Source organism: Leptosomus discolor, unplaced genomic scaffold (genome assembly GCF_034619465.1).
Source record: "Leptosomus discolor isolate bLepDis1 unplaced genomic scaffold, bLepDis1.hap2 HAP2_SCAFFOLD_53, whole genome shotgun sequence".
In the NCBI taxonomy this organism is placed as follows: Eukaryota; Metazoa; Chordata; class Aves; order Leptosomiformes; family Leptosomidae; genus Leptosomus; species Leptosomus discolor.
This window is the reverse complement of record NW_028237730.1, coordinates 856,779-876,116: the sequence shown is the minus strand read 5'-3', so window position 1 is coordinate 876,116 and position 19,338 is coordinate 856,779. Positions and strand designations below refer to the sequence as shown.

Below are 19,338 nucleotides of genomic sequence, written 5' to 3'. Positions count from 1 at the left end.
GCCGTGTGCCGGCCTGCGCACGGCATGTGGGACAGCTGTGGGTAAGTGGGCCGAGGCTCTGGGAGGGAGCTTGGGGAGCCCTTGACGGGCTTCACTGGAGGGGGCCCGCGCGGCCCCTGTGGCCACTCCACAGCTTCCCAAACCCCCTGTGGGAGCCTCAGCTCCTTGCCAGCACCCAGGCTGCTGGCATAACCCGTGTACGGGGCTACAGCGGACATAGGGCTGGAGGCACAGCCATGGGGTTCCCTGGCCCTGCCGTCCGTGCAGCCCCTCGGGGGGAGGGAAGACGGCTGACCTTCAGCCTCAACAGCAGCACAGCCGTCCAGCAGCACACTCATGAGTTTCTTCTTACACCAGGACCTGCGGGCTCCGGCCCATGGCGGCTAGCTACGGCATGTCGCGCGTCGTGGGTGGCTCGGGTGCCCAGCCAGGGGCCTGGCCCTGGATTGTCAGCATCCAGAGCCCCTGGGGCCACGTGTGCGGAGGGTCCCTCATCAGCCCGCAGTGGGTCCTCACAGCAGCCCACTGCTTCAACGCGGCCAGGTAAGGAGGAGCAGGGAAGGGGGCTATCCCCACAGCACCAGCAGGCGCCCCGTCCGCAGCCCCACGAGCTCCTGCCATCCCGCTGCCTTGCAGTATGCCCGGTGGCAGGGCACTGGCAAGCCCAGCTGAGAGACAGCTCCGCAGAAGGCTGGGCTCGTGCCACCGCTTCCTAGCAGTTTCCAGCTCCACGTTCCTGGTGCCCAAGGCGTGCTAGGGCAGTGGCACCCTCCGCAGCGCTGCTTTCCTCCCTGCCTTGGGAAGCAGAAGGCAGGGAACCGCGGGGCTACTGCATTACGTGGCTCCGCTCCCTCTGAGGCCTCTCTGCATCTGCCTTCCAGGTACCTCACCATGTGGCGTGTGGTGATCGGGGCCACCCACTTGGGTCAGCTGGGCCCTGAGACCCAAGTGCGCGGTATTTATCGGCTGATACTTCATGAACACTACAATAACGTCACGGAGAGGAACGACATCGCCTTGCTGGAACTGGACCAGCCTGTCCAGTGCGGCTACTACGTACAGCTGGCCTGCGTGCCCGACGCCTCGCTGAGAGTGTCAGAGCTGACGAGCTGCTACGTCAGCGGTTGGGGTGCCACCATGGCAAGATGTGAGTTCCCAAAGAGTATTCGTGTGCCGAGGGTAAGCTCGGCACGCTGGGGAGGCGGGCTGGGCTTCTGGGCAGCGGCGGCGGCGAAAACCAGAGTCGGGCTGCGGGGACGTACGGCCACGGAGAGATGGGCCCGAGCCATTAGCCAAAGCGAGATGGAAGGGCAAGCCCGGCACAAGGCCTCTGCAGGGGCAAAGGCGAGCCCTAGGGAAGGGCTTCGCCCACACAGGGGAGGAGAAGTGGGAACAGAAGGGCTGCTGGCTGCTAACTCCTTCCTGTGCTCACAGCTGCAGGATCGACTGCTGTCCTGCAGGAGGCCCAGGTCCCCCTCATTGATGTCAAGGTCTGCAACAGCAGCCGCTGGTACAGAGGGGCCGTCCACCCCCACAACCTGTGTGCCGGCTATCCGCAGGGCGGCATCGACACCTGCCAGGTAGGAGCGTGCTCCGCGCCAGCCCCCAGCAGCACAGGCAGCCCTGTCGCAAGCGCCCAAACGTCCCCCGGCGCGTGTTGCGCCTGCCGAGTCGCCCTCCTGCCGCTGGGTCCCCACCGCTGTCGGGGCTTGCCTTCCCTTCCCCGTCTGCAGGCCCTTGCCCAGCACCCCTCTTGTCCCAGAGCCCCGGCACTCTGCCCAGAAAGGCCACCCAGTGCTCTTGCCCCAGCGCAGAGGTCTGCATCCCAGTCCTGGAACGTCCCCCTTCCACACCTCCAGGATCAGCGAGCAGAGAGGAGAGAGCGCCCTACCTTGCAGGCCCACCACCCCCTCCCAGACAAGGTCCTGCAGGCTCCAGCACCTGAACAGAGCCTTGCTGGGCACTGGGTACAGCTCTGGCAGGTGCCAGGAGAGAGAAGGAGCCAGCCACAGTGCTGACAGGGGCCACCCACCACCACCAGAACCCTCTGACTCTCCTCCGCTCCGCTGCAGGGTGACAGCGGTGGTCCTCTCGTCTGCCAAGACAAGCACGCCGACTACTTCTGGCTCGTGGGAGTGACCAGCTGGGGGATAGGCTGCGCCAGAGCCAGGCGGCCCGGAGTCTACACCTCCACGCAGCACTTTTACGACTGGATCCTGGTACAGATGGGACTGCACCCAGCAGTCCGGGCTGCTCCAACGGCGCGGGCATGGAGTCATTTTCTCACCGCCTCCACCCCCGTGCAGAGGCCAAGGCCGATCCCAACACAGTCGGGCACGTTTAGCTCCTGCCCATTCCCACTCCAGAAGCTGGTGGAGTTCTTTACTCGGGTGCAGGAGCTCCTGCAGGTGCTAAGGGGGAAAAAGGCTTGAGCAGCAAGAGGAAGAGGATCCAGTGCAGGCTGCAGAGTAGCACCACCCTTTCCTCCTGGGGCAATGCCTGCTGAGATCCAAAGGCAGCCTCAGTGCCAGTGGCCTGCTCGGTCCTGCCCACGCTCCTCTCAGGGCACACACAACTGCTGCTCTTGACTTAGTTCTTGAAATAAAGTTGACTATTTTCACAGCTAACCATGCTTCAGTCCAGTCTCCTGTGCAAGGCAAGGACTTCCATGCCCAGCACCTGCAGAACAAGGCTGCAGGCAGACAAGTCGGTCACACGGGCAAAGAGTCACTCCAAAAGCTGAAACCGTGCCCGGTCTGAGACGAGGGTGCTCAGAGCCACCGTGGGGTGGAGAAGACTGGCTAGAGGGAGGCTAGCAAGAGGAGAGGAGGAAATGATGTGACACGCAGCCAGCGTTGGGGGTATGCCTTAAGGCACGCAAGCTGAAGATTAGGGCCTGCCGGGAGCCTTCGCTTACTGAAGACACCGTGGGAAAGGCCTGAGCATGCCAAGAGCTATTGCTGCCTGTAGCAAAGCGAGTGCGAAGCTGACGGGAGTCAGAGTGCCATGAGGAAGAGCCGGATTTCACAGGTAGTTAAGGGGGATTGGTGTGGGAGGTGGCCACACTTGACAGATAACTGAAGGAAGAGCTGGGGTGGTTTTGGGGAGAGCAGTCTGGCAGGGACAGCAGTACCCAGGAAAAAACTGCATCGGTAATGCCGTGGAAGTCCGAGGTGACCCAGCTAACAGCACCTGAAACACCAAACCTGTGGACGGCTGTGGCAAACCTGGGAGCAAGGGGGAAAAAATACCCGCGGGGAGGTCCCTTGCTTGGGAGGAGACAGGGGCGGAGAAAGAGGGGAGTCAAGGCATTTGAGGGGCATGTATAGGCATGGAAAAAGGAAGGGAGGGGGGGATCAAGGAGCTAACCACACAGAGGCAAACTGCTGGTTGGTGTGCTTGTTTGACTGAGCCCTGCAGGTGATCACCGCAGTGCGTCCTACCTCCTCTTGGAGAGCGATTCCCACTCCTTCGTGTGCGGCCCCACTCTGCACCCAGGGCGCGGGTGGGTCCAGAGGGCTGGCGGCCAGCAAGGGCAGAAGGGAACACAGGCCACGGCGACGCAGCGGTGGGCAAGAGCGAGTGTCTCGGGCCAGCTACTGTTCGGAGCGCTGTGTGTTTGTGCAATTCACTAGGGAAACCAGAAGCTGGACTAGCTCACGAGCAAAGGAGAGAGACCCTTGCAGTTGTGCAGATGGCCTGTGGTTGCAGCCCACCCGCTTTGTTGAGCTGCCCGGTGGTGCCGATCCTGGGGAAGGCTCAAGAAACGGCGGCTGCCTGTACCTGCAGGCGGGCAGTGGAGTGTGCACAGCGGGAGCCAGCGGTGGTTTGTGCGGCTGTTGAACGGGTTTGGGCTTTCAATGTGCCCAGCCCGGTACGCCTGGTTCCTTTCTCCTTGCAGGTTGTATTCAGAGCTGTAATGCTATTTTTTAAAAAAAGCAAAAGCAACCAGCAAACAAAAAAAAAGCTGGGCAATTCCACCCTGCAACTGGTTGTCTCCCCCAGGCCCTGGCCACCCTGCCAGGCGACATTCACCACCACCAGCAGGGTGCAGGAGCGGGCCCGGGGCAGGGCTTTCACAGGCCACCCCTATTTTGAGGCTCCTGGCCGTGCAGTTCCTGGACAGTGCTCAAGCAATGGCAGCAGTGCCCACAGCCGGTATTTTTGATCTTTCTCCCTTTCTCCCAGGCTCTGGCTCCCTGGTTTCCAGCTGTTCTCTTTCTGCTTTAAAGCCTGTTGTGCTGCTTCTCTTCCCCTTCCTCACTCTGGCTCCTTGTCCCCATCTTTTTTAGCCTCCTCCCTGCCTGCCCCGGCCCCTCGTGCTCCCCCTGCTCCCCCACCCCGGCGGCCACCGTTGCTCGGTCCCTCTCTGCCGCCCTGCCCCACACTCCCCCTCCCGCTGGCCCTCAGGCTCTGGGGGATGTTTCCCGCCCTGCTCTTGGCTTGGGGGAGGGGCCATGGGGCCCGCGGGGGCGGGGCAGGGCCGGGGGAAGTGTCCCTGCAGGGGCAGGCAGCAGGAAGAGGCCCCGGGGCATGCTGGGAGCTGTAGTCCTGGGGCAGGGGCTGGTGCCGGGAGGTGCAGGCTCTGCTCCAGCCATGGCCCGTCTGAGGTGAGGGTTGGGGCTGCCCCTGAGGTGAGCGAGGCCCTTGCACGGGGGAGGGGGTGTCTCCTGCCTGCTGGCTGCCCGGGGGTGGTGGGTGGGAGCTCCATGCCGGAGCCGGGTCAGTTGGGGCATCCCCGGGGGTGACCTGAGAGCTGGGGAGGGGAAGGAGAAGGGAGACAGACCCCCCAGCACAGGCACTGGGCACCCCGACTCCCAGAGCCCCCCTGATCCCCCCCAGCCCCGCTCCCCCCCTGCAGCTGCCCCGTCCCCAGCCCCTCCCCTGAGGCCTGTCCCGCAGCCCCAGGCTGCCCCACGGCCTGTCCTGGCAGCGGCGAGCGGGGCCTCGGGCAGGCCCAGGGCTCTGTTAACCCAGGGGCCTTCAGCAGCCGTGCGGGGAAGGAGCGGGGTCTGCAGGAGCGGCTGCAGCAGGAGGGGCTCTGGCCTGGGGCCTGCTGTGACAGTCAGGGTTCTTTCCCTCTGCCAGAGGCTGTGCCAGGGCTCGGTGGTCTGTTCCTGCCCTGGGGATGTCGTCAGCTGCATCCAGCTCAGGCTGAAGCTGAAGAGATGGGCAAAAGGAAAAGCAGCCGGAGAAGGACACGAAGGGGATCCGGCTGCAAGCTGCCCCCAGCTGCAGACAAGAGACAGCCGGCCTCTCGGCGTGAGGAAGGGTCCCTGTGAGTAGTCCTGAGCAGAGCTGGTCACCAATATGCACCGCGGGGTCTGTGTGCGTAACCAAAGCACGGTATAGCCGTGGGGGCGGGGGGTGTGTGTGTGTGTGCGCAGTGAGGCTGTGTATGTAGGAAGCCTCATATTGTAAGAGCTGAGAGAGGCAGAGACAGAAGTGTCTCAACAGTAAAATCCTCCCAGCAGCACCAAGAGCGGGAGCGGCAGTGAGTCCTGGACACTTGTGTTATAATCAGATCTGAATTTTGAATTTCATTGATAATTAATTGTTTTGAATAAACAACTAATTTCTTATAGTTAATTATTTCCTGATTCAAATAATTTACATTATGGTAAGGAGTAGACAAAACCTCATTATGCTAAGAGACAGCAGATGCAGGCCTTAGGAAGATGGCCAAAGCTGAAGCTGCTGTGGATTGGGAAACTGTACAGAACACAGAACGAGGAGGGAGGGAGGCAGGTACAAGGGGTGAAATTGTACGTTCTCAGCTAGTTCTCTTATGTGATGAAACCATCGAAACAAAGGAATGTTGCTGTGAAGACTCTCCCGTCCTCCCCATCCTAATTTGTGTATCAGAGATTTTGATCAGTAAAATAACCAATGATTAGGTTAGAATAGGACTATTAAGAAAGTTATAGAATAGGGCAGACCAATCATTGTAACTGTCAAAATTAATAGCGGGCATAAGATGCATGCTTATGTTAAAATCTGTTAAAGATCCTGACTTTGCAGAAAAAGGGTATAAGATGTTGAATTTTTGATGTAACTTTGAAGCCCGTCGGGTGGAGCTGTCCCCGTGCTTCCCAGCGCTGCAATAAAGACGTGCCGGCTTATCTGCAAGTGTGTAGATAAATTTGTCGTGATTGCGACCCTCCGTCCACACTTGGGGCCGTGTCACCCCTCTTGTGCTCCGGGTGCCTCCCTGTGCCTGTGCCCTCCCACCTTCCATCACTGGCGTCACTCTTTTGCTTCCCTGTACCTTTCTTCTTCTGTCTGTTCTTGTCCCCTGCTCCCTGTTCGTCCCTCTCTGCTTTCCAAGCCCCTCTCTTGTTCTGCTATTCTACCTGCCCCTTTGGTTTTCCTTGCTCTCCCTCTGTCCTGCTCCCTGCCCCTCTTTTTTCCTTCCTCTGTCTCTGTCCTGCAGCGCATGGCTGGTTTTTCATTCACTGCCTCTTTGTCCCAATCTGCATTCCTCCTTGATGTTCCCAATCTCTCTGGCTTCTTGCCTGAGATGCTTTTTTGTTGCAGCTGTCCTTAGTGTTTCGAGACAACAAGCACTTGCACTGGTACTTGTTCTTTTCTGATCTGCGGCTCCTGTGAATGTTTCTCCAAGTTCTTGGTTTCCTGTCCGGGTGACTCTCCAGAGGACTGTAAAAATCAGTCTTCGTGGAGACTCTCTGTGCTGCGGAGCTGCCTGTATCGTTGTTGTCACCCAGCTGCCTACAAACGGCTCCCAACCCCAGACAGTGGGGCGGCATTTCTGATCCGCTGGAAGGGGGTGTCTCCATTTTTAATGTTGTTTCTTTCAGGGAGCACTGTGAGCGTGGCAGATCCTAAGCAGAAATACACTCGATTTGAACAAGTCGGGCAAGGGTAAGTCCAGTCACAGTTACTTACACAAAAGCACGCGCCAGGTATTTTGCTGGTGTGATATCAAGCGTGAAGTCGGGCAAGCTCCAAACGTGTTCAGACCCTGGGCTTAGATTCTCCTGTCTCTCAGTACTGATCAGAATTGGTGCCTGTGGTCAGAAGGCGTCGTCAAAGAGCACTTGATGCTGGCAACGTCTTGTCTGCAGCGAGGGGCAGGACCTGGAAGATCTACTGTCCCTCAAGATTGTAGCACCCGTTTGCTTGTTTTCTTAGGGGAAATCATTTTTGTGTGTCTCAAAATAATACGGCAACGCTAAAGAAAGAAGAAAAATCTTTATTGGCTGAAAGAGCAACTTAGAACCTGATAGCTGTCAGATAAATAACACTTCTCAAGAACATTTCTTTCCACTCTTTTGCTTTAAAAAAGTATTTAGTGATCAGGATTATATCTTTTCTGGCAGAGGTAGTGAAAACCAACCATTCAGTAATACATGCAGTGTCAACGCACTGTCCTTTCCTCAGATGGCTGGCACGTGTGTTCAGGGCTCTCAGAATGACTGCATGGTGTTGCCGGAGTTTTGCAGATAGATCCAAAGAAGAGGTCTAAGAAGGCACAGATAGACTGTGCGTGTGTTACATTCTCTGGAAAAAAACCACACACACCCCCGCAAGAAAAAAAAAAAAAAAAAAAAGAAAAAGGAAAAAACTAAACCTCAACAGAGCAAAACTGGAGAAAAGGGGAAAAGAATGAAATCTATTATTTTCCAGTCTCTGTAGGCACCCTGCCCTTCAGTTTTGGACTGAAAGAATTTAGTATGAACTCTGGAGATTTGCACCAGCCCTTTTTCTTCCTCTTGGACCTAAGTTTTCACTTGGATAGCCTGCATGGCAGGGGGCTTCTGGGCTGCTGCGCTGTGCGCTGCTGGCTGAAGGAGTGGAGGAACCAAGGTGTTTTAGAAACACTACAGGCAGCAGAGAGCTCCTGTCAGGGCTTTCACTTCCAGGGTCTAAACCACTTCTCATGTCTCTGCTGCTCTTTTGTTTCTAGGGCGTCTGGAACTGTCTATACAGCACCAGACATCACCACAGGACAAGAGGTAGGTGTCAGCAGCCCCAGCAGATTTGGCAGGGGTTCAGCGCTTTCCCCCCTGGTGCGAACAGCGGATGGGCTTTCGGATCGCCAGGAGATCTTTACTGCAGACTTCCACATGGCTGCGGGCTTGTGGCTGGGGGTGGGGGCAGTGTCCGAACACTGGGCTCCCCCCTGGGCTGCACATTCACTGACGGACACCCACCCCTCATCCTGCCCAGCCGCACGCCCAATGTGCAGCCCCCCAGCGATGTCTCCCCACCCACGCACCATTCTGTGCCCCCCCAGCCGTATGCCCCCCAAGACCCCAACTACGCACCCCTCCATTTCCATTTACCCCCTCAGCCGTGCCCCCCCCATGCCCCTCACCCACTTTGGGCCGAGCTCTCCTGTGCTCCCCAGCCATGTCCCCCCCCCCAGCCATGCCCCCCCCCCATTTTGGGCGATGCCCCCTGAGCCCCTCCAGCCATGCCCCTGCACCCCTGCTGGCCCCTCCCCCCGTGCTTTGCCCGCACCCCCGGGCTCCGCTCCCCTGCCCGCGCGCCCCCGACCCGGCCGTGGCCCCGCCCCCCGCCCCTCCCCATTGGCTCCCGCCGCGCCGCTCCCCTGTTAGTTTTCGAATATAAATAGGGGCGGCCGCGGGCGCGCGCCCCCCCCCCTCGCGCACCGGACGGCGGAGCATCGGCGCGGCCCCGCTCCGCTCCGCCGGGGCCGGGAACGGTCGCTCCAACGGGTGTAATTAACGCCTCCCTTCCTTTCCTGCACTCGCCATGGCGGCGCAGGGCGGCCCCGGTGGCCGTGGGCTAGCCGGAGTGGCCAGGAGGCGAGCGGGCATGTCGCCGGTCACCCCGCTGACGCTGGATACGGACAAGCTGGTGGGACTGGGAAGGTGAGTGGAGACCGGGGGGCTGCCCCGCACCACACCACACCCCCCCCCCACGCGTGAATGCTGCCGGCTCAGGGCAGTGCTGAGCGCGGAGGGGGGGGACACCACCCACCGCCCCACCCGAGGGGGGCACCCCGAGGGGTACCGGTGGGTCCCCACGGGCTGATCGCCGCCCCCGCCCTGCCCGCAGCCACTGGGACACCCCGAAGCGGCGGGTGGCGGGGCTGTCCTTGCAGAGGCGCCGGGCCAGCCCGTGCCGGGGGTCGGCAGCCTTGGGCTCCCCCCGCAGCTCCGTCTCCTCCGAGTCCTCGGACGCGGGTGAGCGATGGGTGCTGTTGCCACACCCGCCCCTGCCCCGATTCCCCTCCTCCCCGGGGCTGGGGGTGTGCAGGGGGAGCTGTGCCGAGGGGGTGGGCGTTGGGCAGGGGGTCACTGCATGCAGGGGTGGGGTTTGAGGGTAGGGAAGGGTCTTTCTGGGGGTGCACGTGGGAGCCGGGTCCCCCGCTCTGTCTCAGCTCCTGGCCATGCTCTGAGTCAAACTGGGATTTTAAACGGGGATTTCCTCCCCAGCGCTTCCTTCCCTGTGCTGGATGATGGGTGGGAGCCCCCCCACCCGCCCAGCCCTGCACCCCGGGGGGCGGCTCGGCTGTGGACCACCCCAGTGGGGGTCCCTGGGCAGGGTGATGTGGGACATGTTGGCCAGGATGGGTGGTCCCAGGGTCGTCCCTTTACCATGCTGGAGGACGGGAGAAGCTTTGGGTGAGGGTCCCGCCTGAGCATACAGCAGATCCCACCCTGTGGCCCCCTCCCCAGCACTAGAAGGGAACACAGCTGGGGTGGGGGGGCTCCCCTGCACCCTGCCAGCGCCCCACAGGAGCCGGGGGGGACCTGTGCTGGAGCAGGGTCCCGGGGGCACGGCGTGCCTCCCACCCGCCCCCCCCGATGCTACCCCTGCCCCTTGTTCCCGCAGGAGTGGGGCTGGACTCCCCCACGCAGGAGGACCCCGCGGCACTGGAGGAAGTGTGAGTGTCCCTCGCCCCGCGTCCCCCCACTCCGGGAGGTCTCCACCCTTGCCCACTGTGTCCCCCCGCTCACCCTCCCCGGGCTGCCTGCAGTGCCCACGCTCAGCCTGTCTCAGCCTTGCTGGGGGGCTGTGCTTCCAGCTGTGCCCTCCACCCCAAAATTGATTTTTGGTGGGGGGTGGTGTGAGAAACCACCTCTAGTGGGGGTGTCAGTGCTGGTGCTCGGCCCAGCCCTGCTGCAGGCAGGGGTCTGGCAGCGGGTGCAGGCAGGAAGCCTCTGCGGTGCTGCCGTGCCAAGTCCTCCTCTGGCAGGGACGGCCGGCAGACGGCTCGCTGCCTCACCACGCAGCGGGGTGAGGGTGCTGAGCACCTTCCTGGGCTCCCAGCACCCCCGCCTCAGCCTCCTTGGGGTGCTGCTGCCCAGGCCTCGCAGATTTGGGGTGCAGGGATCAGCTGAGAGCTGAGCTCTGCGGGGCTGAGGGGCTCTGGGTGCCACGCCGGTGGCTTCGCCCACTCCCGGGGCCGTTGGCAGAGCCCCTCTCTGGCAGATGTTGGTGACTGAGTAACTGGGGGCAGATGGTGATGTTGGGGCAGCCTTGGGGCTGGGTGGGCTGGGCTGCAGGGGACACGCCAGTGCCCCCTTCGTCCTGTCGCAGTGTGCAGCTGCATGGCCATATGGCCGACGGCCAGCATCCCCAGCATCCCCGCTGCCGGATTTACATACAGGTGGAGAGTGGGCGCCACTGCCACCAGCTACATCTGGGCCCCGAGTGGGATCAGCGGGGTGCCCTGGACCACCTCAGCGTGCTGCTTAACCCCCCAGCCCAGATTGGGGTCCCCCCGTCTGAAACCAGTGATTTCCAGATGGGGTTTTAACCCTTTGTGGGGCTGAAAGCTGCTCAGCTGCTCTCCCCTTGGGGGGGCTGATGACCCCTGCGTGGGGTGGGGTCCCTGTAAGGGCTGCGGCTGCCCATCCCCGGGGCTCCTGGGCTGCTCAGGCTAGGGCACGGGGTGCCATCCCCCCTAACCCTGGCTCCTCTCTTCCCGCAGCTTTGAGACAGCCATCCTAGAATCCAGGAGAGCTCTCAAAGAGTAAGTGAAGGGGCTCTGTCCCTGTGCCCAGACCCGAAAGCCAGGCTGTCTGTCTGCCCTTCCCTGGGGTTTGGATCAAGCTGTCGGTGTTGCTCAGTGGCTGGAGGAATTGCTGCCCTGGGGTCCTGTCCGGGGAGGTCTCACCCCACTGTGGGGACCCAGGGGACAAGGGGGTCCATGCCAGCTTCGGGGCGGTGGGGGGGGTGGGATGCTGCTGGTCCAGGGCATCTTCTCTCCTCATTCAATCCTTTTCTTTTTGCAGCAATAAGCTCCTTATCCGGAGGGTCCACTCACTGCCGGTAAGTCCCGGGGGCTCTGCAGGGCTGAGCTGAGGGCGGCTGGATCCTGCTGTGCGCCTGGCTGAGCTGGGAGGAGGAGGAGGAGAAGGAGGAGGATGGAGCTGGGGAGCGCAGGGGCTGTGCAGCACCTCTCACCCCTCCCAACCCGCCCTGCAGCCACAGCTCCTGGGGGCCAGCCCGGTCCTGAAGAACATCACCCACTGCCGGGAGTTCAACAGCCACAGGGCCAGGGAGCAGAGGGGCCCAAGGAAGCCTGAGGACAAGGTGAGCGGGGACAGCAAGGCTGGAGAGAGGGAGGCAGGACCGGGGAAGGGGCAGGGGGATGCCGTGCCCACCCCCCCCTCCCCCACTGCTGCAGGAGGGGTTTGTCTTCAAGAAGCTGCAGAGGCCAAGTCAGCGTAGCTGGCTGCCCGCTGGCGATGGGGCTGCGGGGAGGGACCCCCTCAGCCAGAGACTCGGCTCTGCACCCGGCCTGCTGGTGAGAGGGGCTGGGGGCGCCGAGAGGGGGGCACCGGGGGTGGGTGGTCCTGCTGCAGGGGCTGCTGAGCCGGGACCTGCTGCTCCAGCCTCCCTGTTTGCACTGGAGACCTGTGGGTGTGGGAGCTGGGGGGATCGGGGTCACTGTGTCTGCAAACAGGGCTGGTGTGGGGCTGGCCCCACTCCTGAGCCATGGGCTGTGTCGTGTCCCCTCCCCAGTTCGACACCCCCAAGAAGGAAAACGCCGCCCAGGGCGAGAGCCCCATCATCCTGCGCCGGTGCTCCTTGACCTCCTCCATGTCTGAAGAGGAAGATGATGGCTTCGTGGAGATCCTGGATGAGGAGGAGATGAAGGTAGGGAGGGCTCCTCCATCTGGACAGCTGGATGGACCCTGGGCAGGGGCTCCATCCCTGCCCAGGGGGGTGCGAAGCAGCAGTGGGACTCGTTCCCTTCACGCTCTCCTCTGTCTCGCCCCGTGGCCCCCCCGGGTGCCCCCCCGGCAGAGCAATGCTGACGTGCCGCAGGGGATGGAGAACCTGCTGACCGTGCCGCTGGTGAGGAAGGAGGAGGCCGAGCCGGTACATTGGGTGTCTCGGGGGGTGGATGGGGCCCCAGGCTCCCGTTCCTTGGGTGTCTGAGGGTGAGGGTCACTGGTTGGCGAGCAGCACTCACCCCAGGACTTTGGGCTTGTCCTGGGTGGTGTGCAGCCACTAGAGAGGGACCCTTTTCCCTTTGTTCTCGTGGTGCTGGGGGGGGTGTATGTGGGGGGAATGCCGGACCCTTGGGCACCAACACGGGCTCTCTCCCCACACAGTGTCCGGTGAAGCGCGGCAAGTGCCGGCAGCTCTTCCGCTCGCCCTCGATGCCCAGCAGCGTCATCAGGCCCATCCTGAAGCGGATAGACCGACCCCAGGACCGGGACACCCCCGTCAAGACCAAGCGACGGAGGAGCGTGGCCGGTAGCCCTGGCGAGGAGATGGCAGCGGCGGAGCCGGTGGGTGATGGGGAATCCTCGGGGTGAGGCGTCCTTGCCCATCCCTGGTGGGACTGCCCGGTGCCACGGCTCTGCCGGCGCCCTCGCTAACGCCGAGGGGGGTGTCTCTGGTTCATGTCCCCGCAGAAAGCGCGGTTGCTGTGCTCCAGGTCCTTCTGCCACGAGGAGATGGAGAACCTGCTGGCCAACGACCACTGGGAGCTCATCGGGGACTTCTCCAAGGTAGGGCTGCTGGGGGTGCCGCAGGCTTGGGGATGCCGCCTGCCCCCCTCTCCTGAAACAAAGGGGGACCATCAGTGGAGCCCTGCGCTGGTGCCAGAGCCCCAATACAGCTGGTGGCCCTTGTTTGGGACCAAGGGGACTTGGGGCTGAGACTTTCCAGCCTGAAGAGCCTGACCTGCTGCTCTTCCAGTGCCGCAGCGCCGTCCCTCTTGGGAGGGAGCAAACCTCGCAGGTGGGGGGTCTTCTGGGCTGGGGGGAGCGAGTGGCAGCCAGGACGTCTCCCCGGGGACAGATTCTGACCCAGCACCCGCCTCTCCTCCAGCCTTACCTTCTGCAGACGGTAGAGGGGAAGCACCCGGACCTGAAGTACATTTCTCCCGAAATGGTAAGGGAGCAGTGACCTCTTCCCCAAAAAAACACCCCCACAGGGCTGCCTCCCTGCCCCCCTCCCCTCGGTGACGGGCTCCCCCCACAGATGGTGGCAGTGCTGACGGGGCAGTTCAGCAGCCTCATCGAGAGCTGCGTGATCGTGGACTGCAGGTACCCCTACGAGTACGAGGGAGGCCACATCAAGGTCAGAACCGCCGCTGCGCCCCTCGGGGCTGGGGACAGGGTGGTCATGGGTGGGGGAGACACAAACCTGTCAAACCTCAGAGGGGCTGATGCCCCCCCCCCAAAGGTGCTGAACCCCCTGGAGGGCTTGAGAGCCTCCCCAAAGGTGCTGAGCACCCCCGGAGTTGCTGAGCCCCAGCTGGAAGGAGGAGGGGTGTGAAGGCATTCCCAGCAGATGGGGCAGAAGGGGGGCAGGGTATGAAGGCCTCCCCCCGCTCCCTGAGATGAAATGGGAGGAGGGAGGCGCTGAAAGGGGCCCCTCTCCCTCGCCAGGGCGCCGTCAACCTGCCGCTGGAGCAGGACGTGGAGGAGTTCCTGCTGAAGAAGCCCATCGTGCCCTTCGACGCCAGCAAGAGGGTGATCGTCATCTTCCACTGCGAGTTCTCCTCCGAGAGGGGGCCCAGGATGTGAGTTTGGGGGTTTGGGGGGGGGGGGGGGGGGTGGGCGCTGGGTTCTGACGGACCCCCTGGACATGGCAGGATCCTATCTGGGTGCCAATCCTGTCCCCTGTCCCGCAGGTGCCGGTTCATCAGGGAGAAGGACCGAGCCTGTAACGAGTACCCCCACCTCCACTACCCCGAGCTCTATGTCCTGAAGGGGGGGTACCGGGAGTTCTTCCCCCAGTACCAGGTAAGCCCCCCTACCTTTCACCCCCTGTGTGGGAGGGCGGGCGGTCCCTGGCAGGAGGGTGAGAGTGCTGGGTGGGAGGAAAACACCCTCTCCGCTCCCCAAAACCCTGCCCTGTGAGGGGAAAGGGTCTGGCTCTGAGCATCCTCCATGAGGGTGGTATCTCCAGGGGAAGGGGGTTGTGCTGGGGGTCCTGGGGGGTGCTGGGTTTGCCCCAGGGGGTGGGGAGGGGGGCCTGCGGGTGCTGACAGAGCTGTGGGTGCCCAGATGCACTGCGAGCCCCAGGACTACCGGCCGATGGACCACGAGGACTTCAAGGAGGACCTGCGCAAGTTCCGCCAGAAGAGCCGCAGCGGGGCGGGCGAGCGCAGCAAGCGGGAGCTCTACAGCCGCCTCAAGAACTTCTGAGGGACCCCCGCAGCCCCCTGCCCACCCCCTACCCAGGGCTGCCGGCGCTCACCATCGCCCAGCCCAAAACCTGGTTGCCCCCCTCCCCCCACCCCCCCCAGCCTTCCCAGCTCTGTGCTGGGTGCCCTGCCCAGCATCGCCCCCCTCAGCAGCGTGAGAACCGGGGGGTATGGTTGTGGGTTTTTACCCCTTTTTTAACCTAAACAGGGTTTAGGTTTTACCCCAAATGGTGGCTGGGGGCTGTAGCATGTGGGTGGGGAATGCCTAGGGGGGCTCAATCCCTGCCAGGTTCAAACTTCCTCTGGGAGTGGGGGTCAGGCTACCTCCCCTCCCCAGCATCAGGGATGGGGCTCGGGGGCTGTGGGGCAGCCCCCCAAGCCAGTGCCCCCCTTCCCCTTGCACCCTGGGCTGGGTGGGGGGTGGCTTTGCCAGCTTTGGGCAAGCCACGGGGCTGCAGCACATCACACCCCCCCCTCCCCCCCCAGGGTGATCCTGTGTCCCCAGGCCCTGTCACACACACCACCACCACCACCCCGTCCCTAAGGGCTGCGACCCCCCGTCAGCCAAGCTTTATTGGCAGAACTCTTATAGAAAAGCACTTAAACCTCCTTTGCAGCCAGGGGGTGCTGCAGGGGGTGGGGCTGGGGGGTGCCCCTTGTACTGCTCACTGACTATTTGGGGAGTTCCTTGTTGTTGTGGTGTTTTGCCACCCTGTTGGTTAACTTGGGGGGGGCAGGAGGGGCTTCACCCCCACCCCAGAGTGGCTGCTGCCAGAGCACCACATGCTGGGGAGGGGGGAATGGCCCCTGTGCCCCCATGTCTTGTTTGTTTTTATTGTTTTTTTTTAACATTTCTGTTTAATAACTTTGTGAGGAGGGAAAGCCTTGGCTCTGGTCTGTGACTGCGCTGCGAATCTGAGGGGGCTCAGGGGTCCCCCCCTGCTTTGAGGGTGGGGTTGGGGCGCTTGAAGAAACGGGAGAGCTTTTTAAAGGGGTGATGGCTGCCCTGTGGGGCTGGGGTCACAGCTAGACCAACCCCCTCAGGGCTGTGTGTGGGGCAGGAGGAGGGGTGGGGATGGTGGGGTGACCGTGGGGTCCCACAACTGGGACAGTGGTGTGTGGTGGGGGGGCACCCCCAGCTCGGTTGTTGTGCCCCTCATGCTCGCCCTGCCACCTGCTGCCCCCCCCCAGGGTGATCCTGTGTCCCCAGGCCCTGTCACACACACCACCACCACCCCCCCACCCCCGGGGTGATCCTGTGTCCCCCAGGCCTGTGACACCCTGACGTGTGGAAAAGACTTTACAACCCGAAAGGTTACACAGTAGGTGTGTTTATTGCGCGCAGATGCACGGGGGATCGCTCCACCACAAACGTGCATCCCCACCGTGGCCGCTTCTCCAGTATTTACCCAGTTAAAACATCACCTATTTCGAAACGCCTAGACATATTCATGACCTGTCCCCAAAAAGGCCATTCCTTCCTGTCACTTGTCATTTCCATAATCTCCGCCTCGGGCTCCTCCTCGGGGCGCTTGCGCAGTTCCTCCTGGTGGTCCTGGGCAGGGGTCTTCAGGGATGAAGGCCGTAGGTCTTCCTAGCTCTGTACTCCTCCCCTCTCCCCTGGAATCTCTAATTTGGCTGAGCTTGCAGTACCAGACTGGTTTCGGCCTGGTCTGTCCCTGTGTGCACATCTGGCTGTCTCCTCTTTGTTCTTGGTTAGAGATGGATGTTAGCGAGCCCTCCTTAGCCCTTAGCTCCTCCTGCCTTTGACGCCTTTGAGCCATGAATTAGGTCCTTGTTTCTGTCTTTTCTGTTTCCCTTATCAGCTTCTTTCTCAAGCAATTTGCGGGGGTAGTGACTAATTGTCTACTTGCATGCATGTTAGTTCTGGGAAGCAAGTTTTAATAGGTTTAGCTTTTTTCTATGTAGCTCCCTATTAATATTTTCGATATATCTTCGGTTATAAAATATATTTTCTATATGGCCCCCTACCAATTCCCCCCTTTTCTATTGAGTTAAGTGAATTCTTTTACTTGGCTATTCTGGTTGGTATAATGCTTCGTACATTGAAGTTATTCTTCTAACTATGCGCCAAACCCACATATATAGGGTCCCTACTAGAAATAATAAAATAGCGGTAGCTATCAACAACGCTACTATTGGATGCATTAGGACGTTGAAAAAGTCCGGTGTCTGAAGGTGACCACCCAAAAAGTGTATCCCACCATTTGTGTTCTCCGTCCTTTTTGACCCTTTTCAAGACCCTACTTATCTCATTTGCCTCATGATGAACAGTTATTAGAGTTTCCTGTCCGTTATTCTTGGCTTCCTCTAATATCTGCATTAAGTCTGGGTGTTTCAACAACCTTTTTGTCACTGCTAAATCCATCCCTGTAGGTGTGGGTTCTAGTTCAGAAATCAGTGTATAGTTTGATCTCAGGATTTGATGAGAAACCACAGGAGCAAAGTAGCTAAAGTCACATCCTGTGATGGTGGTAAAATTACAAATACAGAAGTTCGAGTGATTCCTGGTGTCTATTTCTACTCCTTCTACAGACACAAAGCGACATGTTGTTCTTAAACAAGCACAACCTTTTCCTGCATAGACAACAAGATTTCAATGGTAATCCTATTTCACCAGGTGCCCAGACCCAGGTTACAAAGACAGGTTGTGTTAGAGTAAAATTATGCCAACAATCCAAGATACTGCAAGGCTTTCTATTTGTTGTGTTTGTTATTATATTGGATACCCCTATCTGGTTTGCCCTTTTGTAGGAAGTTCTGTTAATTCCTCGGCATCCTACGCTTATGTTTTGACCCAGCATTCCCTGCAGTTGAGGCATCATTCTCTGAAGGTCTGTGCTCCAATAATTTTTGGGGTACACTTCATTTTTATGCATAACCACGGTGGCAAGGCTTAAGCTTTTTCTATCAGAGAGCGATCCCATATCCCCAGTATATTCAATATGAGCTTGGGTCCATGGCCATTCTGGGGTGTTACTGTTCGACCCTTGGGTTACGATAACTACAAATACAACAATTTTCCTGACTAAATCTTGGCAGGCCGAGTTACTAAACACTTCTGGGTGCAATATACTCATTTCGCTCGGCAAAGCTTTAGTTTCAGTTCATCCTCACCCTGTGTTACTTTCCAAGGAGTTTTAGGAGCTTTCTTCACTCAGGAGTGGTGAATCCAGGCGCTTTGTTCCCTGATCTTGATTGCCGTGAAAGAGGTAAGAAGCACTTGGTATGGTCCTTCCCACTGTGGCTCCACCGTTTTCTCTGTAAGAGACTTAACATACACCTAGTCTCCAGGTTCTATGTTATGCACTGGCCCATCCAAACCCCTGCATCGGGTTCCAAACACCTGTTTTTCAAATTTACGAAGCTGTTTCCCTAATGCCACCATATAGGAAGTCATCAATTCTTCACCAATTTGTGAAGAGGTTCCCTTTTGTACCCCATAGGGTCGCCCATATAGGATTTCAAATGGGCTTAGCCCTTCTTTAGCTCGGGGTCTAGTTCGTATCCATAGCATTGCTAGGGGTAGAGATTGTGGCCAGGCCCAATTGGTTTCTTGTCCTAATGTAACAATCTGTTGTTTAATCAAGTGATTCATTTTCTCCACCTGGCCACTGGATTGTGGCCGGTATGGAGTGTGTAGTTGCCAGTCTGTCCCTAGATGGTGGTTTATTTTTGGCACAACTTTGGAGATGAAGTGCGGCCCTCTATCTGAGGACATCACCGCTGGGACTCCAAACCTGGGTATGATTTCTTGTAGCAACACCTTGGTCACCTCTCGAGCTTTAGCTGTTCTGCATGGGAAGGCTTCTGGCCAGCCTGAAAAGGTGTCAGTTGGTACAAGCAAGTATTTATACCCCCCTTTTCTAGGAAGTTCCGCAAAATCAATTTGCCAATGTTGTCCCGGACAATTCCCTTTCCCAATTTGGCCCATTTCTGGTTTGGGGACAATTTTTGGATTAGTCTGGAGGCAAAGGTCACATTGCTGAGTCACTTGTCTGACAGTGGTGTATAAATATCGAGCTGTCCCGTGTCTGATAAGGTATTTGTGTAATGCCTCCGCCCCCCAGTGTCCCTTCTTGTGTTCCTCCCGGACCAATGGCCAAACCGTATAAGAGGGGACTATGAGTTTCCCATGTGATGTTATGGCCCACCCGTCCTAATTGTACGTTCCTTCCAAAGCTGTGATTAACTTTCGATCCTCCTTAGTGTATTCTGGCTTACCTTCTAGGGTTATCTGTCCGTCTGGGACTAGTGCTCCCTCTACCTTTACCATTTCTTTAGTTGCCTGTTTTGCCTCTCTGTCCGCCAGTTCGTTTCCTCTTTCCAATTCAGTGCTCACTTTCTGGTGTGCCCTGATGTGCATAATTGCCACTTTTTCAGGAAGTTGGATTGCATTCAAAAGTCTTAAAATTTCCTTTGCGTGCTTGATAGTCTTTCCTTGGGAGTTCAACAGTCCTCGCTCCTTCCAAATTGCTCCGTGGGCATGTACCACTCCAAAGGCGTATTTAGAATCAGTCCAAATATTCACAGCCTTTCCTTCGGCCCTCTCCAGGGCCCGAGTGAGGGCTATGATCTCGGCCTTTTGCGCTGAAGTGTCAGCCGGTAGTGGTCCAGATTCTATTACCTTTTCAGCAGTGGTGATGGCGTACCCAGAATGTCGTTTTTCCGCCCAGGATATAGCCGCTCCCATCTGTGAACCAGTGCTC

The 19,338-nt window shown here is 59.4% G+C and overlaps 1 protein-coding gene across 1 annotated transcript in view; it reads left to right on the top strand.

The window, feature by feature from the left end:
* Window positions 1-19,338, top strand: part of LOC147413167 (serine/threonine-protein kinase PAK 3-like) — an 89,076-nt gene that overhangs the window by 43,345 nt on the left and 26,393 nt on the right. Inside the window, exon 22 of the mRNA XM_086480586.1 lies at window positions 15,748-15,800. Within this exon, the coding sequence (XP_086336712.1) occupies window positions 15,748-15,800 (53 nt within the window). The remainder of the gene's footprint in view (window positions 1-15,747; window positions 15,801-19,338) is intronic.